The following is a 22,847-nucleotide window of genomic DNA, read 5'->3' as shown; positions in this document are numbered from 1 at the left end:
AGGTGACGAAGAACCCGATGGGATCTCAGATCTGTCTGTCACCGGCCTGCAGGTCACAATTTTCAACCGATCTTCACGAAACGTCACCAAATGGTAGAGTTGGTCATAAGCAAGAAGCCTATTGTTTTGGGGTCAAAGGTCAACATAGGCCAAAGGTCACCAACTTTGCCAAATTTCTAAAATCCTCAATTTTCATCACATTGACTTGAAATTTGAAGAGGACTTGCATATCTGGTCACTGAATTCAACCACCAAGTATTTTTGTCTGAAAATCCTTTTTCGAATTTTTGAATATCGCAAGATATGCCAAATTTCTAAAATCCTCCATTTTCATCCGATTGACTGGAAATTAAGAGCATTTGCATATCTGGTCACTGAATCCAACCACCAAGTACTTTTTGAGGTCAACAACAGCCAAATTTCTAAAATCATCAATTTTCATCCGATTGACTTGAAATTCTAAGAGGATTTGCATAAATTTTAAGAGTATTTGCCCGATTTCATTTGGGAACTTGCAGGGCATAACGTGTTACACATCAGGTAGTAGATGTGGTGGAGCATTTTCATTGTATAAGAGCTCGGATGATGCCATATGGAGTAGCTGCTAATTTCAGGAATAGATGCGGTGGAGTGTTTTCATTCTGTACAGTAATGCACGGGGGATGATGTGTTACGCATCTGGCATGACATTCTGCGAAGCTATGTATGCAGTGTGAATGGTGGGACATGCCACAAAGCGGTTTACAGTGTGAATGGTGGGACATGCCATGCAGCTCACTTGTAGCGTGGCTGAAATATTTTTATGTTGCTGCGAAAAGCTGTGAATATGCGAAGCACACGTCTGCGAATGTAGAAGTAGGTCATGCTCGTGGCAGATATGTTTTAGAACCGTTATGCTCGTAGCTCATGCAAAAAATATTTAATTTGCGCCCGCAAAAAACCGCGAATACATGGGACACAGGGTCGCAAATGTAGAAGCAGGTCGCAATTTATCAACCACGAATATGCAGAACCCGCAAATACATGGAACACACGTACGTTGGAGTTCGACTGTGTGTGTGTGTGTGTGTGTGTGTGTGTGCGTGTGTGTGTGTGTGTATATATATGTATATATATATATATATATATATATAGTGTGTGTGTGTGTGTGTTTTGATATAAAACAAACCTATTGCCCAGATGAGATGGTCAGATGTTGAATTGACAATCAAGGTTCAGAAACAGAGGTTTCGGCATCAAGGCAGGTGAAACTTTATTGCATTTCCTCGATTTGATTGTGACATGGTAGGCCTCAAAGGGCATAACACAGCAGCTTGTGCCAAAAAAAGACCCTTTTTCATTTATCACAATCTCAACAATTCGCTCTTTTGAAAACGTAAACCTTTGCCTAAAAAAGCTTTACACACCGTTTTTCCTCCAAAATAAAATAAAATAAAAATAAAGCATTCAATCCATACTGCAATACTCACATCTTTGTCACGATGCAAACTCCTCATTTTGGCAACAGATGTTGGCAAATCGCTCAACCCCCTTCAATTGGAAGTATGAAAATATGCATTTCAGAATGATTGTAGGTTTGAAACTAAAAATTAGGGGTTGCAAGGGTATATATTTATATATTTATATATATGTACACACCAAAATAGTGTAGCCATATATACAGGTGTATAGCAGCCGAATGCATACATATTCATCGTTTATAAAATCTCTATTCCTGGGTAAAATAGATGCTTATGGCAAACGCTATTGACGAATGCGTTTTTACATGATTCATAATCAGCATTCTTCCATCATACGTCATCAAAACATTCAATGCAAACTCCACAGCTACCAACACAGCGTCCTGCCACACGTCAGGCCCGCCAACTCATATGGCGAGTATTCCAAAATGCTCAGGAAGGTCAGCTTTCGGCTGCAAGCTCAAAAGGGCTCTCATTTTAGGGGCAGGGTAAGGGTATTGCATCAGATTCCTCGTTTGCAACCCTGATCACTGATCAGCCACAGTAAGGCCAATATAATGAAGCATGCGTGCGTAAAAAAAGAAAAGAAAAAAGCTTCTCCAATCTGGGTGAGTAGCTCTGCGAGGCCATTGGATGAAAGGGCAGCATCCTTGGTTGGTCGTCAAATCACAAAGCTTGGCTCTTTGTTTTCTGCATCTTGAATGCTGTCGGTGGCACAGGTCATTATAGTTTTTCCCTCTGCACATTGCAGTGAAACACACTGTTGCTTCATAACCATTAAATACTGCCAACAGCTCGATCTGCTCCCAAAAACAAAACACAAATCCCCTGTCAAAACTCAAAAAAGAAATTGCAAGGGTATACATATCACATATAAACACACACACACACACATATATATATATATAGATGTTTTTTTTTTTTTTTTAAGAAAGAAAGGTGCTTCCAACCAGAAAGTAAAACTAGATCTACTCCGCAAATTTCAACTCGATTCAATTCAATTCAATAAACTTTATTGTCATCCCATCCATATACAATACAGTACAAAATGGAACGAAATGACGTTCCTCCTGGACCTCGCTGCAATATAAACATTCAAGCAAGACTACACATAGTGCAATTGGACATGACAAGTGTCACGCAATACCATAAATACACAGAACAATCTCACTAGAATTCACCAAATGTCTGTCCGTCTGTCTGTTCCCAGGTACTGCAAAAACGGCTGAACCGATCGCAACGAAATTTTGGCTGGGTAATCCTGGGACCCCCTGGAGTAAAATAGGCTATATTGTTTTTCCAATTTCAAATTTTTCCAATTTTCCAGTTTTTCCAAATACGATGGAATAATATTTACCGATATGAACAGTGATGTGGCTTTTATTGAAATTCTACAAATACTGTTTAGATTTTAATGATTTGCGTGTGATATGATTTAACGGATGTTTATATGAATCGTTTAGAATAAAAAAGGCTTATATTTCTGATATTTTGCATTTTCATTTGGGCCTCTCAATTGAAGCCCCGCCCATAGGGCGGGTACCATTGCTAGTACTATAAATACACAGGATAGTAAACAGTAAATACACAATGAATATCCATGGCAATATGAGTATATCCAAGACAACATAAAATAAAATCTTTAACAAAATGTATAGAGTTGAACAGTTGACTGTAGGTTACATCTGATAAGTAAACCATTTATGTAGAAACATATGTGTATAGCAGCATATGATATATGTAGTGCAAGTAGGGGGGGGGGGGGGTGAGGGTGAGGGCGTTTAGACCCTGTTAGTTAAATTAAAGTGTGTGGTGGAAGGTAAAATGGTGTTGAGGAGCCTGACAGCCTGGGGGAAGAAGCTGTTACAGAGTCTGGCAGATCTGGCCCGGATGCTGCGGTACCTTTTCCCAGATAGCAGGAGGGAAAAAAGTCCATAGGACAGGTAGAAACGGTCATCAGCTATGATGGCGGCCTTGCGTGTGCAGCGTTTGTAATAGATATCCTGCATGGAGGGGAGAGAGACCCCAATTATGTTTTCAGCTGTCTCCACTATCCGCTGCAGAGTCTGGCGGTCCGAGACATTGCAATTCCTGTACCAGATAGTGATACAGCTGGTCAGGACGCTCTCAATGGTACCCCTGTAGAATAAGGTGAGGTTGGAAGGGGGGAAGGCTTGCCTTCCTCATGCGTCGCAGGAAATAGAGACGCTGCTGTGCTCTCTTGGCTTGGCAAGTGGTGTTGAAGGACCATTTGAGGTCATTTGTGATGTGTACACCAAGAAACTTGGTGCTCCTAACTGTCTCCACGGTGGAACCGTTGATGTACAGTGGGAAGTGGTCAGCACGGGCCTTCCTGAAATCCACAGTCATCTCTTTTGTTTTATCCACATTAAGAGACAGATTATTGTTACTACACCAGACTGCTAGCCGCTCCACCTCCTCTCTGTATGCTGACTCATCATTGTTGCTGATAAGACCCACCACTGTCGTGTCGTCAGCAAGCTTGATGATATGATTTGAACTGTCCTTGGCAGAACAGTCATGAGTCAGCAATGTGAACAGCAGTGGACCGAGCACACAGCCCCCTGGGGGGCACCGGTCGGAGATGTTATTTCCGATCCGTACTGTCTGAGGTCTCTCGGTCAGGAAGTCCAGGATCCAATTACAGAGGGAGGTGTTCAAGCCCAACAGGCCCAACTTTCCTATCAACTTCTGGGGGATACAGTGCATTCAGAAAGTATTCAGACCCCTTCACTTTTTTCACACTTTGTTATGTTGCAGCCTTACGATGATATCGTTTAAATTCATTTTTCCCCTCAATCTTCACTCAACACCCCATAATGACAAAGAGAAAACAGGATTTTAGAAAGTTTTGCAAATTTATTAGAAAGAAAAAACTGAAATATCACATTGACATAAGTATTCATACCCTTTGCTATGACATTTGAAATTTAACTCAGGTGCCTCCCATTTTTCTTGATCATCTTTGAAATGTTTCTACACCTTGATTGGAGTCCACCTGTGGGAAATTCAATTGATTGGACATGATTTGGAAAGGCACACACCTGTCTATATATAAGGTCTCAGCTGACAATGCATATCAGAGCAAAAACCAAGCCATGAGGTCGAAGGGACTGCCTGCAGACCAGACCTCAGAGACAGGATTGTGTCGAGGCACAGATCTGGGGAAGCCTACAAAAAAAAATTCTGCTGCATTGAAGGTTCCCAAGAGCACAGTGGCCCGCTTGGAGTTTGCAAAAAAGCACCGAAAGGACGCTAAGACTGTGAGAAACAAGATTCTGTGGTCTGATGAAACCAAGATTGAACTGTTTGACTTCCGTCTGAATGTTGTTCCTGGACGTAGGTGGTGGATTGAGCCCCAAAATGCACAACAATATTTTGGCGCACTCTTTAATCTTTCCTGAGTCATTTAAGATATTGGAAGGTACCCTTAATTTGCACAAGTTAAATAGGTGCTTGTTTTCACCTTGCCTTCACTTTGATGTTAACCGGTGTGAAAAGCTGGACGTCAGCAAAGTCCCTGATGCCCTATAATCATCCCCACCTTCCAAGCCTGTATTTTATTATAATCTACTTTGTCAGCAATTCAACAGCACTGATTCATTACAAAGGTTAATAATGTGCTTAAATGGAAGGAATCAACGGATGTTGATCCAAGAACTATGCTAATAGTCCATTGGTCATTTCATGAACCGAGAAATGTTCTATCCTATAAAGTTTTTTGATGGATTTGTACTCCCATGGGTTCCCACAGCAAATTCAGCTTGGTTGCCCAAACTTCATCTTTGGGCAACTCTGGTAAATTCCATAAATCCAAGACGGCCTCTGGTGGCCATATTGCAAATTTAATTTTGGAACCGTTTGTCGTGGAATGATGTATAATACCTCTTTTAAGGGGTTTTGGGAGGTGTAGAATCCATTTCCGATGTTATTTTTCGGTTCAAGGTGAAGATCAGGTCAAGATCAAAGGACAAGTTATGACACGGTCCCGTTTTGGACTCTCAGAGGACAAATCACATTATTTTAGTCATTACGTGGATAATTTGTTCATATTTGAAGATGGCCTACACATGTTCCTATAATTTTGGGAGTACAGGTCAATGTTGCCTTTGCGGAGACAACCATGCTCGACGATGAGTGATGGAGGCACTGCACACAGCTCATAGGCAAACAGAGGCCCAAGCTCCATCTGCCGCCGCTGACCAATTAGCAAGAGCCGGAGAAAGATGTTCTCAAGGTCGATGACTCGCCTGACCTTGCTGCCCTTGACCTGCTTCTTGAGAACGTCCATCGTCTTGATGGGGCTACTGATAGGGTCGTAAAACCCATCAGGGAGACTGGCGCTGTACTTGCTCTCCATCTTTTCTCCAATCACAATCGAATCAGCCACATTCACTTCAGCAGGGGCAATTTGGCCAGTGACGGGATTGTACAGATGAGGGCGGTGATCTTCCAAGGGGTGAATGTGCTTCTCCACCTCCACATCAATGACACGCCGGTGCTTCAACTCCTCCTTGTGCTGTTTCTGCGCAGACTGATCTGGTGGATCAGCAGAGTAGATGTAGTCCATGTGGTCTGACACATGCACGGTGACAGGGAAGGCGTCAATCCACTCACAAACACGCTCAGCAGACAGAGTCATGCCTTCGAGAGCTCCCTTGCCGATTGTGATGGCAGTCTGCTCGCCAAACTGGTCACCAGAGACAGTGTTCCAGTATCCTTCATGGTGCCGACAGACAAAAGCGCCGGACACAAGGCCCGTCTTGGCCTCAGCAGGGAGTGCACGCATCTCCAGCAGGTACTGGGTGAGATAGCGGGCGTACTGTACATGACCAGCGGGGAAGTACTTCAGCATGCGCTCCATGGTCAGCTGCTTTAGGTAGAAGTCACCCTCTCTCTCTGCACGCTCAAACTGGTGGACAAGGAGTGTGGGGAGAAGGAAGTTGTCCACCCAATGCCGGCCAGTAGGATGGAGGCGAGCAGTGTCCAGATACTTCTCTATCTACTCAAAGGTCTTTGGCCCTGATGATAGAAACCGCTTCAAGAGCGCCGCTGATACGCCCCGAAAGGACCGCATGGCTTTCACCCAGGACTTCTCATTGAAGATACCTGTCAGACCCCCGTATGCTACGGATACATATACATCCAACGCTGAACCTTTCATCAGCTTAGCAATGCAGCCAATGAACGACTGTATAATATGCATCCCACCAGGATGGGCGATTACGTTCTGTTTGGTTACTACAAACAACTGCATGTCAATGGAAAGATGAACGTATGTCATCCCCATGTCAAGCAGTGACCTCTGCATGTGCGTGAGTGTTGTGAGGATGGTGTCCGGGTGCGAGGGTGGCGCGTCAATCAATGGACCGCACATATAGGTGCTCGCAGGTTTGAGTACACCCTGGCTCCTGGCTAGCTGATTGTTGAATCCATTCCACTCCATAGCATCGTGCCCCTGGATCAGGCTGTTGAGCCACTGTGTGTCCTTCTGTTGGGCAGCCACCAGACTGGCCTGTCAACCACTAGCCTTGGTGTAGCTGATCCCGGTGGTCTTGCCAGTGGGCACTGCAGGGGGCTTCACCTTCTTCGGGCCAGTATAGTGCATAAGTGGAACGGGCCTGTTATTTCCCACAGACCTGGCCTGCTTTGACGTGAGGCGAGGGATTATGACAGTACTGATGCCAGGCTGAGCACTGCCGGCCTCGATGATCCCAGCTGGTTGCCTCTGAAACTCTGTTGCCATGGCGTGGGTCTCACGGCTACCATTTGGAGTTGACACCAGCAAGTCAAAGTTGTCATACCAGCCAAATACGATTCCGACTGTCCGACAGAGCCCCATCATCCGATGTAGCATGGCAGCATTGTCACCGACATACTTCGCCACCGACTTCCGGAACTGCAGCACCTCGTAATATGACACAATGTGCCCATGCTCATATAAGATCCGAATGAGATCACTGCTACCAAATTTGCGGTGTAGTTTGACACCCAACCCAAGCGTTGTTTGGTTACCTTCATTGGTAATGTGAGATTGTCTGGAATGTGACAGGCTCAGTGACGCTTTTGTGATTTCACCTTTTGAGATGAGCTCTGAGACAAACCTAAGAAGTGTAGCACTTGTCTGTTGCTTTGTTTTGGCATGGGTGAAATCACCAAGATCAAAGTTGTTATTGTTGAATGGAACGCCACGTGCCTCGGTTGTGATCTTTATTACCAAAGCATCCTCTTTCTCCTCATCCATAGTATCCACTTTGACAATCTTACAGATTTTACCTACAAGCTCTCTGAATCCAACAATGGATGCACAACCCTCTATACGAAGAACCACAGCATCATCACCCAAATGCGTAACAAGCATGGTAAACATTTGCTTACACGTCAACTGACCACCATAACTCACACACTTATCATTTAGTTCAATGGATGTCCAAGTACATAGCTTTCGATTAGCATACATCTCATCAACAAGCAAGCAATTTCATAGCTTCATCATCAATCATCGAGGTCTGGACAGCATACACAGGGATTTTCCTGAACACATCATAGCAGCGAAGATGATACTGTGCCTCAGCTGCAGCTAAATCATGCACACCGTTGAAGGTGGAGCATTTGCGACACCCTTTCTTTCACACTGTACTACCTTGTCCCACCTCTCAGGATGTTCAGGATCTACAGGTTTACAAACTTCAGCACAAAACAAGCATTGCGTTTTAAAAGCAAATTTTTCACTCGTGACCTAATTTTGACAACTGGTGGTTCATCGCCGTCATCCTTGTTTCTCTGAGCAACCTTTCCGACATGGTCCTTCGAGGTATGAACAATAACAGTTTTTATGAAGCACTACTGATTCTTGCTCGCCTTGAGAATCCAAAATAGCCTGCATTCGATTACGGGTCTCATCGTCATCCCTCTCTGTTTCACACTGAATCACTTTCTTGACTCCTCGTAGCTTGAATGTTTGTAGTGGTCCAGACCTGCTACAGGTTGGGATGAGGCACTTCCCATCATCAACAGCTGAATCAGCCATTTCGAACTCTACTGCCGCAGAGAAAGACTGAATTATAAATTAGAACACTTCTCATTCCACACCAGATACACACTTTTCACCGGATTATACACTTTTCATTACATACCACTCTTACTGATGCACCATCTTGTGTGCTGACTTTGCGGGTCGGGTATTCCCATTAGGAAGAAATTTACATAAATTCATGTCAGAGTTGGCTATGATATGAATCCGTGTAAAATTCCCCTTCATTTGAGCCTAATTTGAAGTCTCTGACAATTTTGAAAATTTTACCCCTGCGACCCAGGTATTTTTGGACGCATCTTTGGTTTATGCAAATTACGAAAGTTTCCTTTTGCATTTTTGCTTCAATGAAGGCTTAACGCCTGAAGATGAGCTTCTCCTTGCTTCCTTCGGCAGTTAGCATACTTCGGTCAATGTTCTGTTGATTCCGCGTCCATTGTTCCACCTGTCCACCGACACAGATGCTTCCCGAGCAAAACAACTTCTTCATTCTATGAAGGGTCATCTAAATTGGAAACTTGAAAAAAACATTGGACTTCTCCAGCACCAACCTACTCTTCTTCCAATGCCAACAACCACATACCCTCTCAAGAGTCAAAGCCAGTATAACCAGGGGCCTAACGTGTTGAAAACAGTCGATGTAACCATCTCTGTAAAGGTTTTCATTTCCTCTAAAACGATCAAAGACAAAAACCTCATTTGTGGCCTCAAAAGCCACATCCACACCTGTGTGGATAACGGATCCACACAGGGGAGACAAAAAAACTCAAAAGCGGGACAACCTATCAGAACCTGATTGCACCTCATCCCTGCGGGGGTAGGGGTGCATGGTCTGATCAGAACTGGTCTTCTGGTCCTGACTTGTCGGCAGATTTAGCAGACGCATTACAATTGACAGGCTTTGGCTATGTTATGCTGTCCATTAAAATAAAGTGTACTTCTCAATTAGTTTTCTCCATATTGGAATTGTGATTCGCCACACAAAACAAAATTCATTACACCTGAGCTACACGAAACATTCAGGATGATTTTGGTGAACGCAACATATTTGCATCCATGTTTTTTGACATTCTCGATGCGTGATACAAAATTGCCAAGATTAATTGATGGAATTAACTGCAGATAAAGTTAATGAGACGTTGGAGTGGGAAGAGGAATGAGGGTGCTGTAAACAGACATGGTGGTCGAAGACTTGATGGGAATCTTTCCCCAATGTGCCTGCTTTGCGAATATTCATTCTCACTCTCCCATGAGCCTCGACCTTGTATAAAAAGAAAGGCATGCTGGGGAGGACGATTATACTATCCAGCCACAGGTGCCGTCCAGCACTCCAGCCTCTTCGCAGAGCAAATGTGTGAAGAGGAAGAAAAAATAAATCCCGCAAATCTCTGGTGGTTTTTCCATTTACTTATTTACTTTTTGCAGGGTCTAGGGCTCAAGGAAAAGGTTTCTCACAAATCATGTACACACGTGCAGACGCCAGACAATACAGGATTTTAATTCAGGTAAACACAGCTGATGACCTTGGGGGAAGCGACGGAACTTACCGGGACGCTCGGTGTTCTGGCGATGCTAACTTGTGATGTTGCTTCTATCTCCACAGTCAGCAGGAGAATAAAAGAAAAATCCCTATGGGATTCCAACCCATGGAGTTTATCTGTGCTCTATCACCTCAATTAAATGCTGAGGGTCAAGCAAGGCAGCAGCACATACCATTTTAAAAGTCTTTTGTATGACTGGTGTGACTATTGATAACAAAATTGAGAAAATCGTGGTGGAACACAAAGGAAGATTTGGGCTGGCAGGATAGCTTAGACTTTAGTGGTGTACACATTTACCTTTGAGCTGTCTACCCTGGGTTCAAATCTCAGGTCGGCTGTAAACTGTCACCCTGGTATTTTGCATGCAGGGTGATTCATCAACGCCCGCTGGGACCCCAGAACGTTCCACAGAAGGTTTGACTAGGGCTAGCCCCAAAACTGAGGGAGTAGATTCGGGACAAACGGACACTCCTGTTTTATAATATAGACAGACTAGTGGGGCACCCATGGGACATCCACGGAAATATACGTCTATGACATTTGGACATCTTGAGTTAGATGCTGCATGCAGAGTTTTACAAAATAGTTAAACTGGCAACTCGTCAGATCCAGAAATTATGTAATCTACATTATTTATTTACTTCATATAATATGTGAATCCATGTCCATGCACATGGGAAATATAATTTGTAATGTGAAATTCCACGTAATGCAAGATGTGACTTCAGGACCTGAAATCTCCCCCCCTTTACCTCCCTCATCTTCCTCCCTCCCCTCATCACGTACACTGTACAGGGGAGAGGAGGAGAGGATCGCACACAGGGGAGAGGAGGAGAGGATCGCACACAGGGGAGAGGAGGAGAGGATCACACACAGGGGAGAGGAGGAGAGGATCGCACACAGGGGAGAGGAGGAGAGGATCGCACACAGGGGAGAGGAGGAGAGGATCGCACACAGGGGAGAGGAGAGGAGGATCGCACACAGGGGAGAGGAGGGGAGGATCGCACAGGGGAGAGGAGGAGAGGATCACACACAAGGGAGAAGAAGAGATGATCACACACAGGGGAGAGGAGAGGATCCACACCACATCATGGAAACTGTCAGAGATAGGGCATATAGTTAAACATGCTCCAAGGAGGCAGTTATTGTAAACCTTAAAGCAGAATAGGGTATGGTTGCATTATGCAGAACATCATGTGACAGGCGAGGCCAGGTGGAGGACTTGTGGCACCCCCGGCACTTTATAGGAAGCAACATGAACTGTGTGGCCTGTAAACACCACGGACTGCTTGGCCTGCAGACTGCTAGCCATGACAGTAAAGTAAGCTGCGGAGCCCTGGATGAGGGCAGAACACTTATTCTAAGGCCCACGCCATATGGCAGGATGGCCCGGAAGATGATAATGCCCACAGACACTGAGCGGCTAACAACAGGACCCGCCGCCCATGATGACGGTCCCAGAGGAGGAAAAGGCCATGTCTGCGTGCATGAGCGCGGCAGTTGAGCATTTGGAACAGAGGAAGAGACATCCCCCTCTCTCCTTGGCCATCTCCCTAATCGCCATTGCTCCCTGAGCCTCACGTCACCTTGTGCCACACCAGCCAACACTCATCATCCTGCAACCAAAACCAGCTTGTGTCTGCCTCAAGTCCTCATCTGTGTTTCTATTCGTTGTGCGAATCCGGTAATTTGGTGCCATGAGGGAATGTTTTTCATTAGAAATAAGATTGTGTTCCTTTCATCCCTATTTGTCTGTCAACCACTTGGTTTGTTACGTATTGATAGTGTCATGTCCAGCCCTTCCCTCACCCCCCTCCCACCCCCCGAACACATCATTAATAAAACCATTTTTAATTGTAAAGAAACGACTTCCTGCCTTTTGCCAACAAGTGCGTGAACAGCCGCCAGGTTCGGCTTTCATTTGAACGATCCTTGGAGAATCATAATTGCAAAATCTGAACCCAGTAAATTCTAACATCGTTTCAGCCGTTCGCAGAGGTCTCAGACCGCCGGCTCAGAGCAGCCTTGGACTGTAATCGGACCCATCTGAGGGAGAGAGTAGATTTCAGACAAAACCAATCTGTTTTGCTGGACTGCCATACCTGCCGGCACCTTGCGCCAGTCTGAAGACCACCAAGGAGATAAAAATGTTCACATGTGTGTGATCAAAAGAGCTAAGAACAGCAGGACAGCATGAAGGGGAAGTTTGACAAATAATTCCGACAAAGAATGTCTGCTAGTTGGAGAGATGCAAGTCGTTAGAGACTGGATAAGGGCAGCTGGATCACTAAAGGCCTTGGCTGCAATACCATGGGTTGTAGTTTGAGGGCGACCTCCCAGTAAACTGGCATAGTGGCAATTAAAGTCTCCACAGAATAGAAAGTGAACTGTGATGGGAAAAACAGCAGAGAATCCCAATGTCTGAAAAATAATAACCTTATAGATGGAGTCGTCAAAGTTCAAGGGAAGAGCAACCTCACATAGAAACAATAGTATCTCAGAAAGGGAACCAAATTAAAGGAGTGGCAGGGTCTGTGGGAAAGGAAGTTATGAACATAAATCGCAACACCACTAGCAACACATGACCTGGATCAGTCAACACATAGGAGGGAGCAGCCAGTGAGGTAGACAGGTGAGTGAACGTCCTGCTAGGAAAGGTTTACAGACAAATAATGTATGTAGTTCGAGCAAACAATCTGAATAGAGATCTGAGAAATTTGTTTATAGCCCTCTGATGTTGGAGACCTACAGAGTGAAAAAGAAGGATGGAAGAACAGAGACTGGGGGATTGGAGTGCGAGAGAGGGGAGGTATGGGGGAGTGAGATGGGTTTCAGAGCAGGAAGGAATGGGTCAACACAGGCCAAGTGAGGAGGCTGAGGGGAGGGTTAACCTCCTCCCATTAATTATAGTGACCCTCCTCTAATTAACTCTAAGAAATATCAAGGAAAAACTTTTGAGGCAGTCTAAAACTATTCTTTCCTACCTGCCCCGTCGTGGCGCTCCTTCACTCAGCACCTCATGTTCAGGGCCATGCAAGGGGGCACGTGCACGAGCACGCAAGGCCAAATTGTACGCAGGAGCCTGGTGAGATTTTCTTGCAGTAGAGCCTGCTGCTTGACACACACATTGATTAAATATCATTCAAACAAAAAACTTAATTTGCAGCATTTAACTTTTGTGCAAGGGCACCAAAATAAGCTTGTTATTATGGCTTTGCAGTAAATTAACTTTTTCGCATGAGATAGACATTTTTTTATTTAAAAAAAACAACTAATTGTGCAAGCCGTTTTCATTTTGCTTCACTCAGATCATGGAAAATAGTCTGTAGTGACTAAAGCTGCAACTCACCCCCTGCCATTGCTCCCGACCGTCCGCTCTCCCTTCGCTGGCTGGTAACACCAACTCCAGCCTGCAAGCTTGCTTGAAAAAGTGATTCTAAATCAGATACCTCCGAGACCAACCCTTCATGTCTTTCCTCGCTAGGAAACACGTGTGGAAGTGGTGGTGGCAGTGGTGGTGGTGGTGGAGGAGGAGAAGCAGAGGGAGGAGCAAGCTGCCCACTACTCATTATTGGCTCAATGCATTCCGTTGGCGCCCTGCCTGCATTTTTGACAGGAGGCATGTCGAGCCACTCTTTTTGCCGTAAACGGCTATGGCAGGGGTCAGGCCTGTGAACGGGACTAGAGCCTGCTGAACGGGGGACAGTACTTGTGGGGAGTGGCCTTGTGGTATCCTGAAACTGCTCAACAAGGCTACGGACACTGGGCATCTTAACAACACTGCTGCACTGACGCTCCCATTCCAGGTCCTGGTGTGTCAAAGGATAGTGGCATGGCACTTCATCAGAGGACACTGCTGTTTCCGCAAGGTAAACCAAGACACCGCCTGACCAGCCCCCAACACTGGTCTCTGTTCTTCGGCCTACCAGACAATGCACAGCCTCACAAGATCGCCATGTATCTGGGCCCATAGGCCGTGGCCTTGGACCACCAAGCTGACCTAAATCTGGTGAGCTCCGCTTATCAACTGGTGACCAGAAGGGTGGAACAGCGGTTGTGTTTGCCAAAGTGCTGGGCAAAGGCAACAGCATAGATGCTGCCATAGTGATGGCCTGCCGTTCATTGTTAGCCAAACTGTCGTGATCAGAATTTCGACGGCGCAGTGTTGCACCAGCAGCTGCTGCTGCCCGAACTGCATCGCGTACTGATTCAGAAGAGCGTGAAATCGGCTCATAGCGTAGTGGCACAAGATTTGGCACCCCAGACAAGACCCTCGTTGCATGCAGAGCATGAGTTTCATTGCAGTTCACATCTGGGAGTCTCACAGTTTCGTGGTTGCTTCGCGTTGTTGCAATTACAGTGGCATCACTTCTTGTTCGGAGTAAAGGAGCATGATAGCCAGTACAAAGACGCTCAGTTGAAGATGAGAGGCGAGAACGCTGAGATAGTTCAAGAGCGCTTGGACTTGCTTGAAATTGGGACAGTGGCATATTGAAGTTTATCAAATCTTTTGAGTCTGCTGCTGGTGGGTGAACGTAGTTATGTGCATTGCAACCTTCCGGTTCACTAGTTGCCCTTCGGTTTGGGTGTGGACGGGGCAGCGTAGCTCCTGCCGCAACAACAGCTGCCCAAGGCCACTCTTGACATGAAGGGTAGACATCAGCAGCTCGGTCAAACCTCGATGGTGGTGAGGAGGCAGGACTTGAATCTAATTTGAGTCGTCTTTGCAATACCAGGTCACTGCTTTCACCCCAGAAAGTGCTGTGGTCATGGAAGGGAAAATATGAGTACAAAAGGTTAAAATCATGTCATAACTGAATTCTGTTTCAGACATGTAAGGTTTTAGCCAAACTATCAAAAACCTGGCCAATAAAAAATATCAAGTGAAAATACAAAGTTAATTCTAAAACAATCCATCTCGGTAAAGAACGCTTACCCTCGCACTCTCACATATCCCAAATCTGGCAATTTCAAACACCTCTTTGGGGTATACTGCCAAAAAATTTTTATTAAGGGGAGGGGTGGGTAGGGGTAAGCAGCCTCAATGATCAAGACACAGCACAAATAAAGAGAAAATAGAAAGAGGCGTCTTTCTTCAAGATCCCCAGTAGTTATCAACCATAGCAGTTGTGCGCAGCATGCAATTAGACTCGGCACACGAGCGACATGAAGCTTTCAGGTTAGTTGTACCTGGCTCGCTCGGATGGCGAGCACACGCACACATCTGCATCAATGGGAGCACTCCACGCGAGCTCTGGAGTAAAGCGACCATCAAGCGGCGAGTTAGGCTTGGCTGGAAAACGAGAAGAGCAACTGTTAGCAAGGTTTGAGAAGCTGGCTAATGGTGGGCATGCAGTCTGTAAAGAAGGCAGCATTTACCGTGGTTTGCAGGCTTATGGTACAAGGGCACATGGTGGTTCATTTGGTGCAGAAGAGTTTTAACACCCATTTCAATGATCACATTGGAAACAAGGTTCTTGTGCAACTGATAGCCTCGTTGAATCATGGCTCAACATCGTTAAAATGAACATTTGTAAATGTCTATCGGAAGTGAAAATAAGGTGAGTGATCAACTCACACGTGGAATCGCTGCATTTGTAAATGGCTATCGCAAGCCCAGTGCCTGGCAAGCAGGTGGATCCATCAGTGGTAGTCTGAACTTCTGCCATGTGTGCCAACACTTCACCGCCCCGCCGGTCTGTAAAAGTTACATGTTCGCTCACTCGTCTCCGAGTAACATTTGTGATGTTTAGTCTCTTCATATCGAAAGGCATTCATGTTCCCTTGTGTGTAGTTTACATCATGCATGCCATTGTCAAAATGGAACACGATGAAGTGTGGTGGGAAACAAAATCGGGAGAACAAAACTAAAGAGAAGGTTATGTAGATAAAGCACAAGTGCATCAGGGCATGCATGTTGAACAAATTTTCCTTGAAAACCAGCAAGTTGCCTGTGGCCGCACGGGATTCTAACCGGAGTCGGGATGGAGATGGCAAAATTGCAAATGGTGTCGTCTGTCATCGAGCCGGCAAGCAGGGAGCAACAATTCGCATTTATTGCCGCATCTGATGCAATTTAAATGCTCTAACGGCGACGAGGTGCTCCATTTGAAACTGTTTGTTCGATATATTTAGCTTTTTGATGCCTAGAGTCCGTAATAAAAATTTGTATGAGTGTCAAAGCCGGTGACCAATTGCAAGGTTTTAGTAAGATTGAGCAACATTTTCGTTAAACTGGCTCTATCAAATGCAGCCAATAAATCTTTGGAAGCCAGAATTTTACATATGGAGCTCATTTCACCATGTTCATCAACATCGTGCCGTACACACCCACTCTCCACACCACCTCACCCCAAACACAATTTATTTTGCAATGCAATCAAAGCCGTGCAGTCCTTTTGAGTGAACAAAAAGAAAAAAAAAACCCCACAAATGATAAACCACGTGTTTAAAGGTCTTCCACCACATGATCCAAGAACAGTACTACTGTTATAACCCAGTGAGGTACCGGAGCCCTGCAAAAATGATGCCATCGCCGGATCAACCGTCTCATCAAGTTGTAACATGAGACGAACTACTGGAGTCCCCAAAAATGAGTGATAAATGAAATATACACATTTTACCATGGTAGACAAAAGCCTAACACTAACACCCACTTAATCTCACAATTCAGAATCCCTTTTCACAAAAAGTCAAATCAGTTAATCTCTAACCACCCTTTTTCGACAAAACGATATTTTAAGAAATAAAGTTAATTTTTTTTTTCTTCCGTACCATGTGGTAAGGGCTAGCAGGATGGCCTAGACCCTATAAGTATGCGCTGTGACAATCGCCTCCATGCTGTCCAGCCTAGGATTCAAATCCCGACCCAGCTATAAACTTTCATCCTGTTGATTCACAGGCAGGGTGATGCATCAACATGCATGCTGTTAGTTAGATGGACGTTAAGTCGGAGGATCCATCTACTAGAACTGGTCATTGGTGGACGTTAAAGCTCCCACGGTATATTTCACATGGAGGAGGTGAGGTATCGCCAGCATCCTGGCCAAATTCCAAATTTCTTCAGGTTCAGTCAAGCATCCTCTAGGTCTGACTAATGACCTGTCCAGGATGCGTTCTATTCTAAAAACGTTTCTCGACAAGTCGTGGTACACTCAAAACTCTGGAAAGAGTGTGGTGGTCCAGCAATTAAGTTGCTAGAAACCACAAATGTATTTTTGGTTGGTCAGTAGATGCAGGGGTCACACCCTTACTTCCAATAACAACATATCCCGTCTGTTGTTGCACAAGCAATTTATATTGTTGAACAAAACCAGACATCACCAGCGTAATGTCCATGAAACTTTTGTCATATCTCTGTTACTTCTGCCACATTTTGCTGAAGCTTAACATATAGCTCTCCCACCAACTACTGCCTGAATTATCTCCGTGTAGAATGCTTTAATAATCACCTTGTGAAAAAAAATCTGATCAAAGAAATCATTTTCAGCCAAATCACAAAAACTAGAGTTCATAGAACACCTTACCCTGCGCAGTCTTGAGAAAAAAAAAGGATATGGGGGATTATGGGCGGGGTCGGCGAGCAGCAAATATGATTGGTCGAGATGATGTAAAATGCCGTAATATTTTTATCCAAGTACTGTTAAACGGAAGGGTTTTTAAAATGCCAATAAAGTAATTTATGTTTTAAAGTGTGAAACTACATAATTCAATTTATATAAAATATGGATTTAAAAAGTGCGGCATATTTTACACCACCTTGTTTAACACGTTACATTCATTTATTCGTGCTTGTTGTTTCTGTCCATTATGACGTCACTAAAACAGCAAGTTTCCTGTTTGAAATGATTTTCATTTTTGTTTGACTGCCAGACACTCACTCCTCCCGGAGTAAAAAATATGATCTCACACCTCTTTGTGCATGCGCAATCGGGACAAATTCCGAGCCAAAGTACTGATAAACTGCAGGTTGATTTTCCAATTGGTGCTCAAAATATAACATTCAATTTAAATTCAGTTGTTCCTCGATCACAAACTAACGTTTGGAGACAGACAGACAAAGTGAACCAATTGCTCAACCCTGCTTTCGCTGCGTGCGTGTGGGGGTAATGACGGCAAATATAAGGATTTGAATCAACGGCCGAAGACTAACAATAGATTAGATCAACTAGCAACAGTACCCACCCCATGGGCAGGGCTTCAATTGGGAGACCCAAATGAAAAGGCTAAATATCAGAAATTGAAGGCTTTTTTTTTCTTTTAAACGATTCATATAAACATCCGTTAAATCTCGATCGGTGCAGCCATTTGTGCGGCACCCGGGAAAATAACGTCATGTGGGAGCAAGTATCAGCAGGATGTGGCAGTGTGGGAGTCCACGTTTCTGATCCTCCTTCATGCCGAAGTAGCCCACCGCTTCTCCAAGCATTCCGCTCTTCAGATCCGCCATGACAGATTTAAGCTTGATACTGAAGACGCGTTGTTGGGAAGACCCTGGTGTTGGGCTAGCGGGCTAGGGTGCCGGCTTAGGATCCTAGGATCCTGGGTTCGAATCCCGGTCGATCGCTGAATTAACGCCAGGGGGGTTGACTCCGCCTGTCATCCTTCCGAGGTCGGCTAATTGAGTACCAGTTCACTGGTAATTCCCTGTTTGTCGTTAAAGGCGGAAAAAAGGGTTGGCATCAGGAAGGGCATCCGGCCGTAAAACATTGCTTCAAAAAGGGGACCAAAAAAAACAACAACCACGGTTCCCGAAAAAGGCCAACCCCCGCTTTGCGGGGAAAAATGGCCTCTAAAGGTGGTTATTATTATATTTATATACTGAAGACGCGTGCAGTTAGTACTCCCGATGTTGTATGTACTCCCGTGTCCTCTAACAACCCGTGTCCTTATAAAACGTCTTTGTCCGAGGTCACCGAGTTTGATCGGTGCAGCCGTGCAGCGATCGGTGCAGCTGTTTATGCGGCACCCGGGAAAACAACATCGTCACAATGAGAACATCGTCACAATGAACGTTATGCGAACGCGAATGTTAGCAATGGTACCCGCCCTAAGGGCGGGGCTTCAATTGGGAAGCCCAAATGAAAAGGTAAAATATCAGAAATTGAAGGCTTTTTATATTTTAAACGATTCATATAAACATCCGTTAAATCATATCACACGCAAATCATCAAAATCTAAACAGTACCTTACTATAATTCACCAAATGTCCCACAATGTTCGATACACTATGATCGTGGTCGTGAATCGTGATCGATAATTGTGTTCACAATCGCTATGACGTATGTACTCCCGATACGTGTTTCCTTCAGTTGAAAAACCCGTTAACGTTAACGTTAGAATTCTCTTAAGCGGGTATTCAACCCGTGTCCTGATCGTGGCAGGTGCAGCTGTGCAGCGATCGGTGCAGCCGTTTGTGCACGCACCCAGGAAAACAACATCGTCCCAATGAGAACAATGAACATCATGCGAACGCGAATGCTATGCGGGAGTCCAAACCTGAGAATGCTGGAGACCAAAGCTGAAATTAGGAAAACTAAATAGCCTATTTTACTCCTGGAGATCCCAGGATTATCCACCCAAAATATCTTTGTGATCGGTTCAGCAGATTTACGGTACCTTCGAACAGACAGACAGACAGACAGACAGACAGACAGACGGACGGACATTTGGTGAATTATAGTAAGATAACTATTCGTCACTGTCAGGAACACGTGATCACGAACCTTCATACAAAACTGTGCATAGTGGTGTCAATGGTCTGTTGCCTGGAAAGATTTAAGCTACAAAGATTTGTTCCTCTCTCTCCCCAAACAGAGTCAGGCAGAAGCAGATGTAGAGTATAAAAATGAAAACGAGTGCCTTTGAGACAATGAAAATGATGATGGATGTGGCATCAAATAAAAGGAGTGGAAAAACATTACATGGACAAACAGTGTACAAGGTCCCTACTTTGAGCTATCAGCTCATCCACATCCATGAATTTGGAGGGCTTGGGGTAGAAGGCTTCATCTGAGAGTCCCTCTGAGGCTGACACCTCGTCGCCCTGGGACCGGTGATGCAAATTGGGCGAGCCTGAAAGAGACAGGGCCAATAGAGGGATTTCCCTCCCTCCCTCGCTCACCTTGCCACCCTCCCCGACCCCCCCCCCCCCCCCAAATTACAAAATTGTTTTTTCTGGCAGTTGGTAAAAACAGCCCAAGGAGGAACGCTGTCGAATTACTGCACATATTGCTGGTGACCATTTAAGAAATGGATGCTCTCAGTTTGTTGCAAATGAAATAAAGAACTGTAAAATGATGAAATCTGTGAGTTATTTGAATAATTTAATATTTAGTGGATCTGAAATGGCACTCACTTATTCCAGAGCATCATGTCATAATTAGACTGACAATTTTTTTGAAACATAAGATCACACAAAGGCATGGTGGTCCTCAAGCTACTTATTATTTCTAAACTCAAGAAAGAAGGTAAAGGGAGCAAGATAACCTTTGGAAGGTAAAAAAAAATTTTTTTTAAAGGAGCAGTTAGAGTTGTCCAGGAAAAGGAAGGTAAAAATAATAATTCAAAGGCGCAGTTGGAGTTGTCAAGAAAAACGAAGGTAAAAATAAAAATTTAAAAGAGCAGTTGGAGTTGTCAAGAAAAAGGAAAGTAAAAATAAAAATTTAAAGGAGCAGTAATAGATGTCCAGGAAAAGGAAGGTTAAAAAAAAATTCAAAGGAGCAGTTAGAGTTGTCAAGGAAAAGGAAGGTAAAGAAAAAAATTTAAAGGAGCAGTTGGAGTCGTCAAGAAAAAGGAAGGTAAAAATAAAAAATTAAAGGAGCAGTTAGAGTTGTCCAGGAAAAGCCAACACCCTGGCTCATGGAAGATAAATTATAAATAGGCAATATATGCCGGGGGGGGGGGGGGGGGGGGGGAGGGGTTGCTAAGTAGTTAACTCCCCTCACCCTCTCTCACTCTGGTGTTGGGTTAGCTCTGGTGTTGGGTTAGCGGTTAGGGTGCCGGCTTAGGATAACTTAGGATCCTGGGTTCGAATCCCGGTCGATCGCTGAATTAACGACCAGGGGGGTTGACTCAGCCTGTCATCCTTCCGAGGTCGGCTAATTGAGTACCAGTTCACTGGTAATTCCCTGTTTGTCGTTAAAGGCGGCAAAAAGGGTTGGCGTCAGGAAGGGCATCCGGCCATAAAACATTGCTTCAAAAAGGGGACCAAAAAAAACAACAACAACCACGGTGCCCGAAAAAGGCCAACCCCCGCTTTGCGGGGAAAAATGGCCTCTAAAGGTGGTTTACCCTCTCTCACTCACCCTCTCTCCATTGCCGCTTATGACCCAAAATTATTTTTGGCCCAGATGCCAACTGGAATTGATGTACGCATCACAAACCATAAAAGTCAAAATGCATAGCGAGGTCGAAACATTTTTTGTACCTGGAACTCCCTGACACATCTGAGGATTCAATTGCACAGCAGAAGTCAGAGGACTTTCCGGTCTGCCCAATCGCCGCCGACAAGTAAATGCCACAGGAGTGCCTTCGGAACAATCTTGCTCCCTGCCGAGATCAAAACGCATTATTTTAATGTTTCGCTTTATTACTGTAAAGTCAGGAATATATTACAATAAGGCACAAATACCATGCAGTGCAGGTCTCACCTGCCTTCTGTGCCCCGAGGTGCACCCTGCACAGCAGCGAGTGGCCCCTCGGTGAGAGGTGACGAGTCGAGGCTAGCTGAACTGTTGCTGCAGCGATCTCCACTGTCATAACCAGATTCTATCCGCAGCAGATGCCCGTTGACTCGTGCTGCATCATTTTCTCCGCAAGCTGCATCAATGTGGTACAAATACTATCACTCATTTTGAATAGTGGGTCATCATCATTAAACAAGTAGTCAATGTCAAAATAGCCGAAGAGTTGAATTAATCATTGAATTGTCAAGTGTCAATTGACAATTGTCAATTCAATTGTCATTGAATCAATTCACAATTGAATTCATCGATTATCAGAAACACCACGTCCTTGTTGCTTCTCCCACACACTCAAACAAAGCAATACATTGCAATGCCCAAATTGGGAGAATTAAAAATGCACTTAATAAAAAAAAAACCCACCTTTAAGAGGCCATTTTTCCCCGCAAAGCGGGGGTTGGCCTTTTTCGGGAACCGTGGTTGTTGTTGTTTTTCGGTCCCCTATTTGAAGCAATGTTTTACGGCCGGATGCCCTTCCTGACGCCAACCCTTTTTGCCGCCTTTAACGACAAACAGGGAATTACCAGTGAACTGGTACTCAATTAGCCGACCTCGGAAGGATGACAGGCTGAGCCAACCCCCCTGGCGTTAATTCAGCGATCGACCGGGATTCGAACCCAGGATCCTTGGATCCTAAGCCGGCACCCTAGCCGCTAGCCCAACACCAGGGATGGTGTTGCACTTATTGCACTATTGTGTTGCAATAGTGTTGTTGTGTTGCAATAGTGTTGCAATAGTGCAATAGTGTTGCACTATTGCACTTAATGATGCAAGAAATTTGCAAGAACAACCATGAGATGCTCTTGTTGCACAATTGCATAAAATGTTGAATGAACCATCAATTAATTAGCAGAAATTAAAGGGGAAAAAAAAACAAAAAAAAAAAACAACTTCAGCGACATAATCATCAAATCTTCACCTGGTGAAAGATTTTTAACAGTCAACGCATAGGTACAATACATCCTATTCATGCAAAGTGTTGTCAGGCAATGTATTCTAAATTATTGTTTTAAACAAACAAATTTTCCAATACAACCGTATTTGTGAG

At 44.6% G+C, this 22,847-nt stretch overlaps 1 protein-coding gene across 4 annotated transcripts in view; it reads right to left on the bottom strand.

The window, feature by feature from the left end:
* Positions 1–1,227: 1,227 nt before the first annotated feature.
* The window catches only part of LOC137424626 (ubiquitin carboxyl-terminal hydrolase 54), a gene marked incomplete at its 5' end in the record, with an annotated part of 45,373 nt that continues 23,753 nt past the window's right edge, over positions 1,228–22,847 (bottom strand). For 2 of the 4 annotated variants that reach the window (XM_078769454.1, XM_078769455.1), the window contains 8 exon segments: positions 1,228–2,164; positions 13,040–13,166; positions 13,405–14,816; positions 15,246–15,348; positions 15,634–15,753; positions 20,007–20,129; positions 21,484–21,605; positions 21,707–21,875. In XM_078769454.1, the coding sequence (XP_078625580.1) occupies positions 2,122–2,164; positions 13,040–13,166; positions 13,405–14,816; positions 15,246–15,348; positions 15,634–15,753; positions 20,007–20,129; positions 21,484–21,605; positions 21,707–21,875 (2,219 nt within the window). 4 annotated transcript variants of the gene reach the window in all.

This window comes from Myxine glutinosa, unplaced genomic scaffold (genome assembly GCF_964187855.1).
Source record: "Myxine glutinosa unplaced genomic scaffold, kmMyxGlut1.1 SCAFFOLD_2604, whole genome shotgun sequence".
NCBI lineage: Eukaryota > Metazoa > Chordata > Myxini > Myxiniformes > Myxinidae > Myxine > Myxine glutinosa.
Note: the sequence above shows the minus strand (reverse complement) of the source record. Positions and strands in the feature narration are given on the sequence as shown.